Consider the following 15,489-nt stretch of genomic DNA (forward strand, 5'->3'; position numbering starts at 1 on the left):
ACATGTTATCCTGATTAAAGAACTGTTTAGGTTGTGAGATACCTCTGGATACCATCCCATTCAACACCCTGCTCAGAACAGATCAGCTGCAGGTTAGTAGGTTGCTCACAGCTGAGCCAAGGAGGGTTTTAACATCTCCAAGGATGGTCTCTAAAACCTCTGTGGCCAACCTAATCCAGAATTTGACTGCACTTGCAGGAAAAAAAAGAGTTTTCTCATGGTTCAGTGGCTTTTCAGGTATTTCCATTTGTGCCTGTTGCCTCTTGTTCCTTCACTGGATACTACCAAGAAGAGTCTGGCTCCATTTTCTTTACCCACTACACATCCCATCCCACCCCATCACCCCCTCAGGTATTTAAACACGTAGCTAAGATCCCCCAGAGTCTCCTCATCTTCAGGCTGAATATACCCAGCCCTCGCAACCTCTCCTCATAGACAGATGCTTCAGTCCCTTCATCACCTTTGTGGCCTTCAGTGCATTGACTTCATGTCTCTCCTTCACTAGGGAGCCCAGGATTGTGTTCAGAACCCATACGTACCTCAACAGAGCTAAGCAGAGAGGGAAGAGCACTTCACTCCATATGATGGCAATGCTTTAATGCAGCCCAGGATGCTGTTGGCATTCTTAGCCACAAGGCCTTATTCTAATGCAACTTCTTGTGCATCAGAACCCTCAGGCCCTTTCCTGCAGAGCTGCTTTCCAGCTTTTTGGCTCCAGCATGTACTGGTTCATGGGGCTATTCCTTGCCAGTTGAACAGTTTGCCACTTTTCTTTGTACTTTATCAGATTCCTTTCTCTAGTCTGTCCAAGACCCTTTAACTCACAACACTTCCACCTGGTGCATCAGCCATTGCTCACATTTTTTATCATCTGCAGATATATTGAGGATGCACTCTTCCCTATCTTGCTTGTAATTAATGAAGGTGAAAAACAGGACTGGACCCTCAGGCAAATCTCATGACTGGCCTCCAACTGAACTGATCACAGCTCTTTATGTCTGCCCATTCAGGCAGTTTTCAATCTACCTCACCTTTCACTTGCCTAATCCATATGCCACCAGCTTCTCTATGAGGATGTTACAGGATACAGCATCAGACTTCTTGCCAAAGTCCAGAGTAACACTAGTCACTGCTCTTTCCATGTCCACAGAGCAGGTTACCTCACTGTAGAAAGCCATTAGGTTAGATTTCCCCTCCACAAATCCATGCTGAGTACTCCCAGTCATCTTCTTGTCTATAAATGGTTTCTCATATTACTTGTTCCATGGATGAAGTGTAGGTCCACTTTCAAAAATGTTTCCTAAGGTGATTGTCCTCCATTGAGGATGAGTCTTCAACACTCTGTACTTTACCACTGGTCTTAGGAGCCTGGAGTACCTGAGGGTGTTCTATTTGTAAAGAAAGAGAGAAGGAGGACATTGAGTACCTCAGCCTTCTCCACACAACTTTTCACCAACTGTCCTTCCCTATTTAGCAGTGGGGCTATGTTTTCCCTAGTTGTTTTTTTTTTTTTCTTTCTGCTGATATTCCTGTAGAAACCTTCCCTGTTGCTGTTCATACCTCTTGCCATATTCAACCCTAGGTGAGCCTCAGCTTTCCTGAACACACCCTTCCAAGGTCAGATCGCATGTCTACACACATCCTGAGTCACCTGACTCCGATTCCACCTCCTGTTCACTTCCCTTCTTATATTTGTGTCTAATCAGGATCTCCTGATCATCCACACAGGCCCTCTCTCCCTTTTGCTTGGTTTCTTGAGATTGGTGGAGATGATCCTTAAAATCAACTAGGTCTCCTGGACTCCTCTCCAGGGCTGTCTCTCGTGGGATTTTTCAGAGCAGGTCTCTGAATGGGTTACACTCTCCTCTCTGGAAGCCCAGGGTTGTGATCCTGCCATGTGCTCTGCTATTCTTTCTCTCAGGATCCCAAACTATACCACTTCACAGCCACTGTAGTCAAGGCCAGCATTGTTTTTCATATTCCCAGCCACTTCCACCTGGTTTGTAAGTGTCTGGTCCAACCAAGCACCTTTGTTCTTGTCTCCTTGATCACCTACGTCACAAAGCTTTTGTTCACTCTGCATTTGAAATGTCTTGAATATCAGGTCTATTGATGAAAAAAGTAAGCAGAACTCTTCCTTTTGGAGATAACAGCTTGTAGCTTTGTAGATTTTTGTTAACTGGGTAAAAGCTGGACTCAACCTGGAACATGTATCTGTAGGTTTTGCTTACTACGCAAATCAGGAGTATATGGGCTTTAATACATGGCTAAGGATTACAGTGACTTATTTTTCAAATGAAATTGGCACAGGTGTCGGTTCTTCTGCTCTGTCAACCAGTGGAATGACAGTTCAGTTTGTCAGCAAGTTGTTTATTTTATGAGCAAGGTATATATATTCTGCTGGTCTGTGTATTACAGAAAAACATAAATGCAGCTTTGCATTTTTGAGAGATGTTTGCCACACATTTGTGAATTTGTACCTGATGACATGGACCTTAAAATTACATTTTTATTATATCAATTTGCCATCTCATTTTACTACATTTAATCTGCTGTTTCTGCTAGGTTTGTTTGATTTTTGTGCTACTAACTTTGCTGTGAGGAAGGCTTTTACAGTAAATCCATGAAAGATGTTTTTATATAGTGAAGGTCTCTGACATGGAACTAATCCTTGCTCCATTCCATACTTAAATTTTAACTTTACATTAATAGTTGAAGAGATCTGCTTGGTTTTGGTTTGGTGCTTTTTGAGAGATGCAAGGAGGGTGATGTGACTGTTATGTGTATAAACCAAAATAGAGGGATTCTAAAAAAATTGTCTGCCAATCTGTAATTAATAAGCAAGTTTATTCGTGGTAAGGGATGAGGTCTTCTTTTTATTTCAGTCAATGCAGAACTACCATGTGAGATGGGGCAGTGCCTTTTTACCACCCTTACCTCTACTTTCTTGTCTTACTGAAAGGTTCTCCAGGGCTCTTCCAAGGTCCTGACTGGAGAAGGGAAAGAAGAAAGGAAAATAAGTGCAGAAAAGAGGAGACAGGAATGATCTAGTGCATCCCACCAGCATCAGTAAATCAGCATTTATAGGGCTGTTCCTGTAGATTTAGAAGGTGGACTTAATGATACAAAATAGTTCCAGTCCTATAACACTAGGAACAGCTGCTTGGGGAATAACCCTTGGTAGTATGATCTTACAAAAAAATCTTTCATTTCATGTTGGCTGAAATGCCCTGAATCATAAGGACTGAAGAGGGCAACACAGATTTTACTGTCCAGCAAGCCCTCAATAATTATTTTTTTCCCCATTTGCACTAGATCCTTCTTGCTTCTTGGGATGTTGTCTCTCCTTCATCGGGCTTCCCAGTGAAGAAGAGACACGGATATACTGGAGTCAGTAGAATGAAGGCCACAAAGATGATGAAGGTCCAGCACAATCTATTCTGTGCCTGTTCTTACACAGAAGGTGATATTTGCTAAGTTTAAGTAACTGTGAAGTGCTTTTGTATCACTAGACCTGCACAACAGAAGAGTCTAAAATCTAAACTCTTTTCCAAGCAAATAAGTTCTTTAGCATAGAAAAGTTAATCACAATTTTATTTTTCTCATCTCCAGTTAAGTCCAATGTATTCAAACTTTGAGCAAAATGTATGTGCACCCATTTGTCTTGTGGGATATCTTAACAACTTAGAATATTTTAAAAACAGATTTTATTTTATCAATAAATTATTAGGTTGAAAAGCTAAGCTCTAGAATTAGTATATTGCTTGATTATTCAAATAGATGTTGTAATGTTTTCATGAAGAAAGCAAGTGGAAGGCAGTGAAAAAAGAACAGATAGAAGGTAATGGTGACCTCTATGCTAATTCTTTACTATTCAAGGCTGGTATAGAAATAAAAAAAATTACACTGTTCCTGGAAATTACTGGGACAGTAAGGAGTGGCTTGTTTATCTGTGTTAACTGGCTGCCCACTGCAGTGTTGAGGATAGTACTGTTAGCTATAGGAAGTGCTTCAGAAATCGGCTGTACATGTGAGATCTCGTGGGATTCAGCCAGTACCATGCTGAAATGGGTCTATTCTCTCTCTATTTACTGCACTTTCAACCAGCATCTTGGCTTGTATCAGAAACGGCATGGGGGACAGGACAAGAGGGAATGGCCTCAAGCTCCACCAGGGGAGATTTAGGCTGGACATTGGGAAAAAATTCTTCACAGAAAGGGTCATTGGGCACTGGAACAGGCTGCCCAGGGAGGTGGTTGAGTCACCTTCCCTGGAGGTGTTTAAGACACGGGTGGACGAGTTGCTAAGGGGCATGGTTTAGTGTTTGATAGGAATGGTTGGACTCGATGATCCAGTGGGTCTCTTCCAACCTGGTCATTCTATGATTCTACGATTCTGTGAAGATGCTTTGTGGATTAAAAATTTCTGATCCACTTGTCTGGCAAGTTTTCACATTACGTAATCTTCTGTGAATGCAGAGGATCTCTGCACTTTCTGCCAAGGTCAGCTGAATGGGTTGTGCAAGTCAACTTAGATTGTGGATTTCTGGGGGTTAGTCTTTATAATCTCCAACTTTTTAGTCTTTTAGGGAAAAAAGGTGCAGCTATCCCATCTTTAAGAAGACAGAGAGACAGAGACAGGCAAAAGTTATGTTTTGGGCTTTTTTTCATCAAAGGTTCCATCGATAGATAGTGCAAAAACCAAAAAAAAATTGGGCATAGTATATATAGTCCTAGTACCAAAGTGTTCTTGATCCACGTAATCCTGCTTGTATTTTTTGACATTCATATTTGTAGTCCAAATGAACCCTGACACCCTTTAACCCTTTCGATATTCATGTTTTCAGATGTAGTAATAATAAAGCAGATGTAATATTTTCATGGTAAAAGAAAAGAGAGACCTTCGGATATTTCTGTAACATTACTTGTCTGATCACAACAACATACTGTATAGCTTCATGTTACCACTCCATTTTAACTACTAATCCAGAAAACAAAGCTTATCCAGACTTTGTCTTGTCAATCATTACTTCTCCAACTAATATTCAACATTTTAAAGTCCAATTTGTTCTTCTTTTTGCTGTATGTTCCAGATAGTCCAAGTAAAGCAACATTTGAAGTGTTTCAGGTTGGTTGTCCACACTAAACTGGGACATGCTCACCTTTTCCTGTTTTTTCTACTACGCTCAAAGTACTTCAGGATAAAAATAATATAGGTGTAATTGAACTATTAGAGGTAACAAAGCAGTTACTCTTTGTCATTATTGGATAGATCTGTAAGATAAACTCTGAAATGAAAAAGTGGTTTTTCTGTCATTCTGTTCTGAATAACAACAGATCCACTGAAGTGATGGGACTTCATATCTCCTGCCAACCTTTTTAAATGACAGAATACTAACTCCATGTAATTCCAAATGAAGAGGCATGCCCTGGAAATCAAATTTAACATTCTTATTCTTGAAATTGATTCAGAGTCCCTCAAACATAAAACCAAATTTTCAGTGTATTGTTCTATTGTGGCCTATTGAAGAGGGCACCCAGCATTTGCTTTGATGAAACTCTGGTGTGGATTTAAATTCTTTCATTAGACATGATCAACTCCATATTCAGATTGCTTTACTAAGTAAGTACTACGGGCACAAACCAGCAACTTTTGTTTATCTGTACTTATGTTGTGGCATATCCACCAGTTGCATAAATCACAATACTACATACACAAAAGTGATCACAGCACAGAACTAGATTTGTTAGCCATTGCATTAGGCAGCATATTGACATTTATTGAAGTGAGAATGAACAAAGTCTTATGCTTTCATTTTAAAAGGCAGTTTTAAGCTACCTCCAGGAAACCTTCAACTTCTTGAGATACACTCACTCACCTTAAGACTGGGCAGCTGCATTGTACAGCAGAGGAAGAATCAGGGCAGAAGGGTTATTGTACGTTTCCTAGCTCATCTTTACCACCACTGTATTCCTGCAGCCGCAAAAATATCCTTATTAGAAAATGGTTTTGGCTGGAAAAGACCTTTAAGGTCATCAAGTCCAACCACTGGTCCAGTCCTGCTAAATCCACCACTAGACCATGTCCCCAGAAATGACATCACTCTATTTCAATCACCACTAACAAATTACATCCTCTGTCACACCTCAGTTGGTATGTGTGCTGTGTCAGCTTTCACAGAATTCATCTAAAAAAAACACCACAGATGAAGCCATCAGGATGATTGCCTTAAAATATATTTTCCTGTACTCTGATGTTACATTTAATGCGTGTTGCATTTTTGTGTCAGACTTCCTAGCAAGCTCACTTTAGGCTATGGAACTCAGCTTTAATACTTGCCAGTTGAGAAATGACAGCCTAGAGCTCAGAAACCTTTTAAAGACAGTTATAAGTGTCCTTGCAGTGACAGTTGCCACTTCTCTCATCATTCTTGGATGCCAGTCCAACAGACTGTGCCAAGTTTCCAAAAGTGAACCCTTTGCCTTCCTCCAGCCTTGATGCTTTCAGGACCCAGCCAGACAAATCCACAGCCAACCTGACTGGTGCTTCAACGAGAAGGCTAGAGTGAGTGACCCCTAGACCTATTTCTTTGTACTAGCATTTAGAGGAAAATGGTCAGAACACAGAACCTGTGGATGGAGATTTTCTGTTTGTTAGTTATCTCTTCTCAGAATAGACAGCAAAGGCTGTTTAGGTTTACTACTGCAAGAAGTATGAAAAGGCTGCCTGCTCTGACCTTTTGTTATGAAATTTCCCCCTTTAGAAGAACATTAGGACATAGCTGCAGTACCCTGAAGATGTGTTTAAGAACGTTCTGCCTCAAAACATTAGGAAAGTCATGTTCATTGTGATCGTGAAGACAGAGACAGAAACAGGCTGTTCAAGAAGAACATAACATTCACTGTAGCAGGAATTGCAAGAAATAAAAGATGGCAAATAAGCATTAAAAAAAGGTATTCTGTATATTTTTCTGTTCACCACAGGTTGTTTGCAGCTTGATACTCTACAGAAGTGCAGAACCACTACTGAGAAAAAAAACACAGGACACATACCTGTGCAGAAAAAAAAAGGATATTCTGCAAAATAAATTCAGACAGTCTTCAAAAATGAATGATTGAGACTACAGAAAAAGGAGCAGTTTGTAATAACTGTATAACATGTGAGGAAGTGGAGGGGAATGCCTTTCAGACCAGTACTAGTTCAAACAAATATCAAGCAGAGTGGGTCAGATTAGAGTGTATTGACTTACACGTTATAGTTCTGGGAAGCAGAGGACAGCAGATAATAGATTCTATCAATCTTGTTTTTATAAGGAAAAATCATCAACTGTAGCAAGAGGGAGTTCTTCTTTAGAACAACGAATAGTAATAAAGTGTGGAGGGCCAGCTATTTGTAACTTTTCGATTACCTTTTATTTAGAGAGTCCTTAAGTCCAAATTCTTGTTGCTTAGCAGAGTGTCCCCTTGGAGGATAATTTGGTAAAGGCAGGAGACAGTCTCTAATGTCCTATTCACTGTGGCCTTACTTTAAGTTACTAAACACTTTATTTATTCAATAGATATCTTGCGGTTGCTATGGCTGAGCACTGAAATGTTTCCCAGATGTCTTAATGACGTTCCTGTGTCAGCAAAGCCTATGTGCTGCAGGTTCTCTGAAAATTATCAGGTCAAGGTTGATTATGATCCATTGTTTAACGTATCCTGGAATATTTTCCTTTCCTATAAAATGTTCATGTTTCTATAAAGTTTGTTGTATATTAACCATTTGGAGGTAATTACAAATTTAATCCACATTCAGTCTATGATATGAATAGCTTGCAAAATCAACTGCCTGATTGCAAAGTAGAAAATTTAGCAGCAAATCCATGCAAGACTATGTTCTTTTCTTAATCTGTGATATCTTGCTATCTGCAACTGGATAGAGCTGGACAGCAATGGAAGACCTTTCACATGGATAAATTCAGCTCAATTTTCTCTGAAGCACAACCCATTAAATAATTTTGGTAATGTAATAAGAGGATTATCTACCCCAGCAACCTTCTTACAGTATTTTATGTAGAAATTGGAGGCCATGGTCTTCTTTCCAGGGCCCCCTAACTACTTTGAAATATGTCTTTAACTTGTGGAGTTATTTAGTATTTTAAAGATACTTAGATGTAGTTTAATTAGTCCAAGTCAATAATTGTACTTCTTCTCTTATAAGTTTTGTCCCATGGAAAGGTCCAGCCTTGACTTTTTGGAGAAAGTTGTAATAATCCTCACAATAAAATTGGCATAGATTTATACTGATTGTTTTTCTGCTCTGTGAAAAAAAAATTAAGAATAAAGCACAAGACTAGCAAGGGAGAAACATGTTCTAGTGAAATTCTTCAACAGAAACAAGTAGCAAGTCCACATATTTTGATTGTTCTGAACCTTGACAGTCACATATGTCTACTAGTATCGGTCTGAGTTCCACTTTAAAGATATTTTTAGCTGTCCAGGGAGAATTTATAACATCTAAACATGGCCATAAGTCTTTGTGTTATTACTGAAAGACAAGTATCTTCTTGAGCTGTTCAGAAGATCTGAATGAACGCTGAGTGGTAAACTATGGAATCATCCAAAGGCAACAACAGGTGCAGAAACTGCTGTACATTATAGGCGACTTACACCTAAGGGATTTGATGAGGATTATATGACCTTAAGTGTTTGATATTAGCTAATGATGGCAGAAAACTTATTTCTACGCCACGTCCAAGAAGCAGAACAGTGGCTGGAGCATGTTTCCTATAAATAATAAAGAGAAGCAAAGCACCAGAAACATGAAGGGTCATCCAAAGGGCTTGAGAGACACTTCTCATGATAGCACTCCCCCCCGCCCCCGCAAAAGGTACTGTGACTTGACATATTCAGCACCTACAGCACCTTCTGCAATGTACTGACCTTTTGGCTGGCCTTCTTCATACTCTTTCATACAGCACCCCCCTACTTAAATGAACAACGGGATCCTAGATATAGCTTTATGTGAACTGCTGGTTCTTATTTCACTGGCACAGACATTGTTTTGCATGGACTGAATGCTTTCTGCTGGAAAAGCAAGAACATGACATACTGGACTTCTTCATGCATGAACCCTAAATAACATACTTGATAGCATTGCAGGTTACTCTCTGCTAAAGACAGAGCCACTCCCATAATGCCATAGTTTTCCAGCTCCAGGGATCAAGATTAGCCACAAACTTCAGCAAACATTTCCTCCCATATCCTTTAAAGCTTCCCGTACAACACTGTGGTCTGGGCATCCATTTAAGTCAGATATACATTGTATGTCCTTCATCGTCTACTTAATGTCTAGAGTCACAGATAGAGTACTGTTTTATTTTCTCATTTTTTTTGGTAACTGCAAGGAAGAGTGAGAAACCTATGACCATTGAGTCCCTTGAGTGAGAAAGCGAAATTTTTTTCTATGTTGTTATTCATCATTGAAATAAATAGTCTAGTCTTGTCTGGAGTAGCTGAATTAAGAGCAAATCCTTCTAGACTGATTTTACCAGGTTTTGTTCTGTACAAAAGGCACAATTTTTGTTGTTGTGAATATATTGCATTGTATTTCCAGCCAGAGATTCATGAAGGTAAAAAAAAATTACCATCTGCTGCCAGTACACATTGACATCCACATTCATATATTTAAGCATGTGTACTCAGTGGGAGTTTATAACCAACAAGCAACCACTTGAATTATAACAAAGAGTTAATCCTACAAAGGGGGAAAACAGAAGAGGGGATGTATGGGAGGACTCATGGGTAGGATTAGGGATTAAAAAACTTTGATTCATTGGCTTGTATACTGTATCATAGATAAAGTCTTCTGCCAGGTTTTAGTCAACAGCCTTCTAGAGTGTTTCCTTGCTAAACATTTAACATATTTAAGTTGAGGCTCTTAGATCCAAGCAGGTAACCAAGGAGGTGTAGACAGATGTATGGAAGGACTGCAATGTGCAGCCATGGGACTGGGTTGCAAGACTGTTAGGTGCCTGTGTCCCATAACCCCCTCTCACCCTCCATCTCACTGAGATGCACTGCAAGCCTCCTGCATGGCAGATAGGCTCAATCTGCAGCTCAACTAGGTGCATAACTTAGCTCCTCATTGCTGAATGCTCTGTGTGTGGTTTTTAATGATCAGGAATGAAAGAAAAGAGCAAGGAATAAACAACATATTTGGTTCCAGTACACCAGCTACACAAAAGAAGGGAATGTAGACCAGCAAGTAGTTACAGAAATTACAGCATGGAAGGTCATTTGCAGAGTGCTGCCTCCTAAACTCAGCCATGAACTCCCATGGGTCCTTCCTCTGAAATACACAGCCTGGTTACAATGTTTTACACTAACTGAGCAGATTTCTATTCATTATTATAGGGTCAGAGCAATTTTTAAAAGCCACACAACATAGGCATACTGCTTAGGACATTTGTGTTTGTCAGGAGTTTTAAATAATGCTGCACGTTTTCTTAAACAATGTCAGAACTGACTGAGGCCCTAGGCTAGTCTAACTATGTGTATGTTTCTTCTTTCCATATGGACTGAGATAACTTTCTCTATTTCGTACTGCAGGCGGCCATAAGATTTTTTTTTTAATAAAAATAACTGAGTTGCTTTAAGGTAACTTTTCGGACTCAGTCCTTGTTTCTATCTAAATAAAATTCTTACCTAAATTCTTAAGCTGGATCTGTTTGATTTGAGCTCTTCCCTGTTTCTGGGGGTAGGGGAAGGACACATAATCATCACTTCTGTTAGAAGAGGGAATTTGCTTGGCTAACTCCACTTGATGACTTTCTACCAACTTAGCCTACAAAAAGGTAACAGTTGCAGCCTTAAGAAATAAGAGTGGTAGGCAGGAGACATCTATAAGCCAGTCAGCTGTCCCGAGCACTATTGCTAAATTAATTTTCATCCTGACATATACTAAAGCAATGTCTTGCAGAACAAATCACTCCCTGGTGTCAGGCTGTTCCACTTGTGTAAAGATTCTCCTGTGAAGGCTTCAGTAGGTTTGGGTGAAAGAGAAGGACTTTGACATCACTTCTGGAGTCACTGAATGATGCTAGTAAGTGCATGTTTTTCCACCCCCCTTGTGCCTCCTCTTCCACATGAATGTCATTGCCTGATTCTGAGCAGGCAACAAAAGGAATTGGAAACCATCGTAAAATTTCAGTAGAACAGTAACACAATGGTAAGTTATTAAATGTACTAATTCCTCCAACATTTCATTTATAATAAGGAAGAGAAGGCAAACAGAGGGAAAGATCAGCAGGAAAATGAAAGATTTTGGCTTCCAGCAAGTATTTCACATTTAATTTCCAAGTGTCTATCAAATATATTGAAAAAAACAAATGACTTCTTTATTTTCCTGCCTTGCATCATCTGTCCTTTGTTAGTGCTTTTTCAAACTTTATGAACACATTGGATTGTTAGCATGCATTAGTGTGTTAGTGTGACATTTTCAACAAAACATCCTAGTCATCCAAGATCTAAATAGCTTCCTGGGAATTCAGGCTCTGTGTTAAGATAGAAGATGCTTTTCTTTATCTGCATCAGCAGCAGGAGATGCTATTCAACATGGGGCCCTTCTAACAGAGAAAAAAAGAGGCAAAAAAAAAATCCCTGCAGATAGAACAAGCTACATTCAAATTGCAGCTGGCAAGGAGCCAGAGAGGTTTTGTCCTCTATGGGTGTGCTGCGATTAATTTTTCCTTTGCAATCTAGAGATTAGCACAGGAGATACACACTTTAGCCTCATGTACAATGCTCAAATCTATGAAATAGATATAACAGATCAAACCGAGGATAATACATTTCAAGAGTGGCTAAATTCTTCTGGATTTGGCCACAGGTTTTTTTACCATAACCCTTAAGATTTTAAGTGATTGTGTAGTATTTCCTTTGTCCGAAGCATAATGCAGGCTACACAGAACACATTCTGCCATGCAAGACCAAGCTGTTTTTTCTCTCCACTGTATGACACCATGAACATGCAGGCTGAGCTGCTTATAGGACGCACAGTAAGTGTATTCTCAGGGAAGAACTAACTCCAGCCAAAATTCATGGGCTTTGACAGGTAGATTTTGATGAAGCTTCTCCATTGAGATAGCCATTGCTCTCATATACTTAACCAAAATACAAGTTTACTGAAGATGCTTAAAAGGATTTGTGTTAGTTCAACTCACAGGTGAACTAGAAACTCAGTGTGAAAAAGACTTCACAGCTCCTGCCCAAGGCAGAAAGACTAGTCAACTGCAATGGGTACAGTGGAGGAGAGCTAATTGCAGGATTTCTCTCATTTTTCAGGGAGAACCAGTTCCAATCTGTGAGTTGGCCTCATGGGAAGGCCTTAGTCTCCCCTCTGCATTGGATTATTCCAGCTTCTGAAGATGGAGCAGTTGTCCCTTGGGCCTTGCTGGGAGCAAAGAAATGCTTCAGCAGTGTGTGCCAAGAGCTGGAGACTCCTTGGCTGTATAATTCATCTGCACAAAGGAAAATCAGACTCCTACACAGCACAGCTGCACCGAATTGGCAGGCTGTGTTTTCCCCTCCTCCTCTACTCATAATGCAGATGAAACTGTTCTCAAGCACAGGGCTAGCAAGATACAATATACATATAAAAACTGTGTAGACTCGCTAGTATGAACTCATCTTCCAACAACAGCCAGGGAGACTGGTGTTTCTCTGCTTGGAACCAGACATATGCCATACTACACACCAAACCAACAGCACCCTAAAACCATGGAGTGATGTGTTTGTATCAATGATGAACTTGACATTTCTAAGAGCCTAACTCAGAACTTTCCCCTTCAGCTGTTATTATAAGGAGGAAAATGGATCACAAAAAAGGACATAATTTGCAAACAAAATAAATACACGCCCGCCTCTGTTGTAGTAATTGTCAAATCTTAGATCTATGCATCACAAAACCTCACTTCCCTGAAACTGCAAGAGATGTAAAAAGAGCACATGGGGCTCATTACAGCATAGTTACATTTTCAGGTTATATTTTTTCTGAGAAAATCAAAATTTTTAGACTGATCAGACAAGCACAATGTGAAGGTTTACTGAGATCAATCCCTGAAAAAAACAAGTCCTCTTCAGTTCCCAGAGGCAAATTCCCCATCGTGCTGGAGCAAAAGTGGTTTGCTGTAGGAAGCTGAGCTGTACTTCATCTGGGCCTTGAGTGCTGTCCCACAGGCATTAGGGTTCCTCCTGTACACTGCTGACAACTGTCATCACACCTCACTGTTGCAGTTGTAGATGAAATGCTTTACCCAAGCAGCTATCAATTTGCAGGATACTTTGTGATATGGCCTTCAATGACAGCCTCTCCAGTCTACCTTACAGGGCTGCCAAAGAGCTCCTCTTTAGCAAATTCTCTATGGGAACTATTAATTCATTCCAGCCAGTGGTACAATGTCTCTATCCTGCATGCATGTTGTTTGTTCACACCTTGTTCCAGAGTGCTGCAACAGTCGTATTTCATCAATAGCAATAAAGTAGAACCAAGTGGTGGCTTCTAAAACAGAATAGGACATAGCAAGATATTAAATTAAACAGACCTAATACTTAGAGGGAAATAGATAAACACGCACGCAGTTCTCTCTGTGCAATAGCACATTGGAACGGATTCATTGCACAGCAGACTTCCTATTTGTTTTCCCCTATTCCCAGCATGTGGGTTTTTAAGTTAAACAGTTTTTATTCACATCACGATTCATCAGTGTATTCCAAACTGCCTGCTTGACAACTTTCCTGACATTTCAGAGTCTTAACATCTTAATCTAGTCATTATGGGAGCTAGGAGGAAGTCTGGAGAGAGGGGACAGGAGGGAATAGATTCTTTCCTGGAGAATTACCTTTGGGATTTTAATGTAAAAAAAGCACCCATTTTAACTGAAAGATTACCCGGAATGCATGTATGGGTGCAAGAGCTAGTCTTGTTTACCTGAGCCATAAGAATGCACAGGAGTATTTGGTATTTGCACTCAGCCTCAGAGAAACACTCAGCCTAGGAAACTTCAGTTTCTATATCATTTGCCTAAGGATGGTCATTATTTTATACATGAGTCTCTGGAAAATCTGGTTTCTTTTTTAGGCAGCAGTGAGGCAAAGACTGCAGGCAAAGCAATGCACTGTAGATGAGTCAAAATTGCACAAGAAGTTCTAGCTAGTTAGAGTAGATGGAATCATCTGGTTAATGCTTTAAGAAAGGTCCAAGAATAAAGGCTGTAATTTCCTGAGTTTCCAATTTCTTAACCTGAAGATTACATATTTTAGGCCTGGTAACACACACACACACACATAGAGAGAGAGAGAAAATATATTATGGAACAGGAAAACCTCATAAGTGAATTCATGACCTCAGTGAACTTGTTCCAACAACTATGACAGAGCTGCTAATATTTATAGAGTGATGTGATTTTCCATACTTGACCTTGTCTCTTTAGCCTCATATGATACCTACAGACCAACAACCTCTGCATTTGGTTTCAAGCCAAGATGGAGCATCTTGAGCAATCCTACTTCTTGACAAAAGCTTCTGTCATTTAAAAGCTTAGCAGTCAGAGGAATGATGGATGATGAACTCTCTCTTAGTCGGACCAGTAAAAACCAGTCCAGGGAAGAACTGTAGACACCCGTGTTCATATTTCAAAGCACCACTTTGTGGTTGCGAGGTTACACTGGAAAAGGGGCCTGTCTAGCCATAGCAGGCTGCAGGCAGAAAGCAGAGTAGTTATATACAGGAAAAAGGTAGATATGAGCTAGCAGTTATAGAAATATACACTCTGATTTGTGTCCAAGACAAGGAGTTTGATATAGTGGCAGCAAGGGGCGCATATCCAGCATTTCTGTCAAAACATTTTTTCCCTCAATGATAGGCAACTGTCTTTTGAAGTGGCTAGAGTAAAGACAGTAGAAAAGCAGAAAAGTTACAGGAGGCAAATTTGTTATTTGCAAGAAGAAAGTGGTGACCTCCAAGAAGACCACTATCAGTGCTTGGTTTTGTTTCAGCTTCATAAGCCTCTTACTATCTCCATTTGCCTCAGTTCCTTGTGTCCTTCCAGTTATGGCATTTCAGGTTGAAGCTTTGTTCCAGAAGAAAAGATGTCAAATATGAAAAAAAACCCAAACCATATAAAATCAAGCACAATGTCTGTAATTCTGATGAAGCATTAACCAAATAATGCTTCAAAGGGAGCACTAAAGGCCAAATAGCTTCTAGCTTGCAGATCTTTGAAGTGCTAAAGAAAGCAGGAGAAAGACTGGAATTGCTGTAGAGATGGAAACAATAAGACAGTTATGGCCCTTCAGACATACAGGCATGAGGACAGAGGCACTGCAAGAGCTGCATACAGTATGATTTGTGTTTTTAAAATGGCCTTTCTCCCCATCATCACTGCCTGACCTCCAGCTGTACCCACCAGAGATCCCTTCACTGTTACTGGACAAAATCCTGGACAGA

At 40.0% G+C, this 15,489-nt stretch overlaps 1 protein-coding gene across 2 annotated transcripts in view; it reads right to left on the bottom strand.

Annotated features, from left to right (window-relative positions):
- Positions 1–2,924: 2,924 nt before the first annotated feature.
- Positions 2,925–15,489, bottom strand: part of SMARCA2 (SWI/SNF related BAF chromatin remodeling complex subunit ATPase 2) — a 159,054-nt gene continuing 146,489 nt past the window's right edge. For both annotated transcript variants that reach the window (XM_069880348.1, XM_069880349.1), the window contains exon 34: positions 2,925–2,990. In XM_069880348.1, the coding sequence (XP_069736449.1) occupies positions 2,940–2,990 (51 nt within the window). In that variant the 3' untranslated portion in view covers positions 2,925–2,939. The remainder of the gene's footprint in view (positions 2,991–15,489) is intronic.

Source organism: Phaenicophaeus curvirostris, chromosome Z (assembly GCF_032191515.1).
Source record: "Phaenicophaeus curvirostris isolate KB17595 chromosome Z, BPBGC_Pcur_1.0, whole genome shotgun sequence".
Lineage (NCBI taxonomy): Eukaryota > Metazoa > Chordata > Aves > Cuculiformes > Cuculidae > Phaenicophaeus > Phaenicophaeus curvirostris.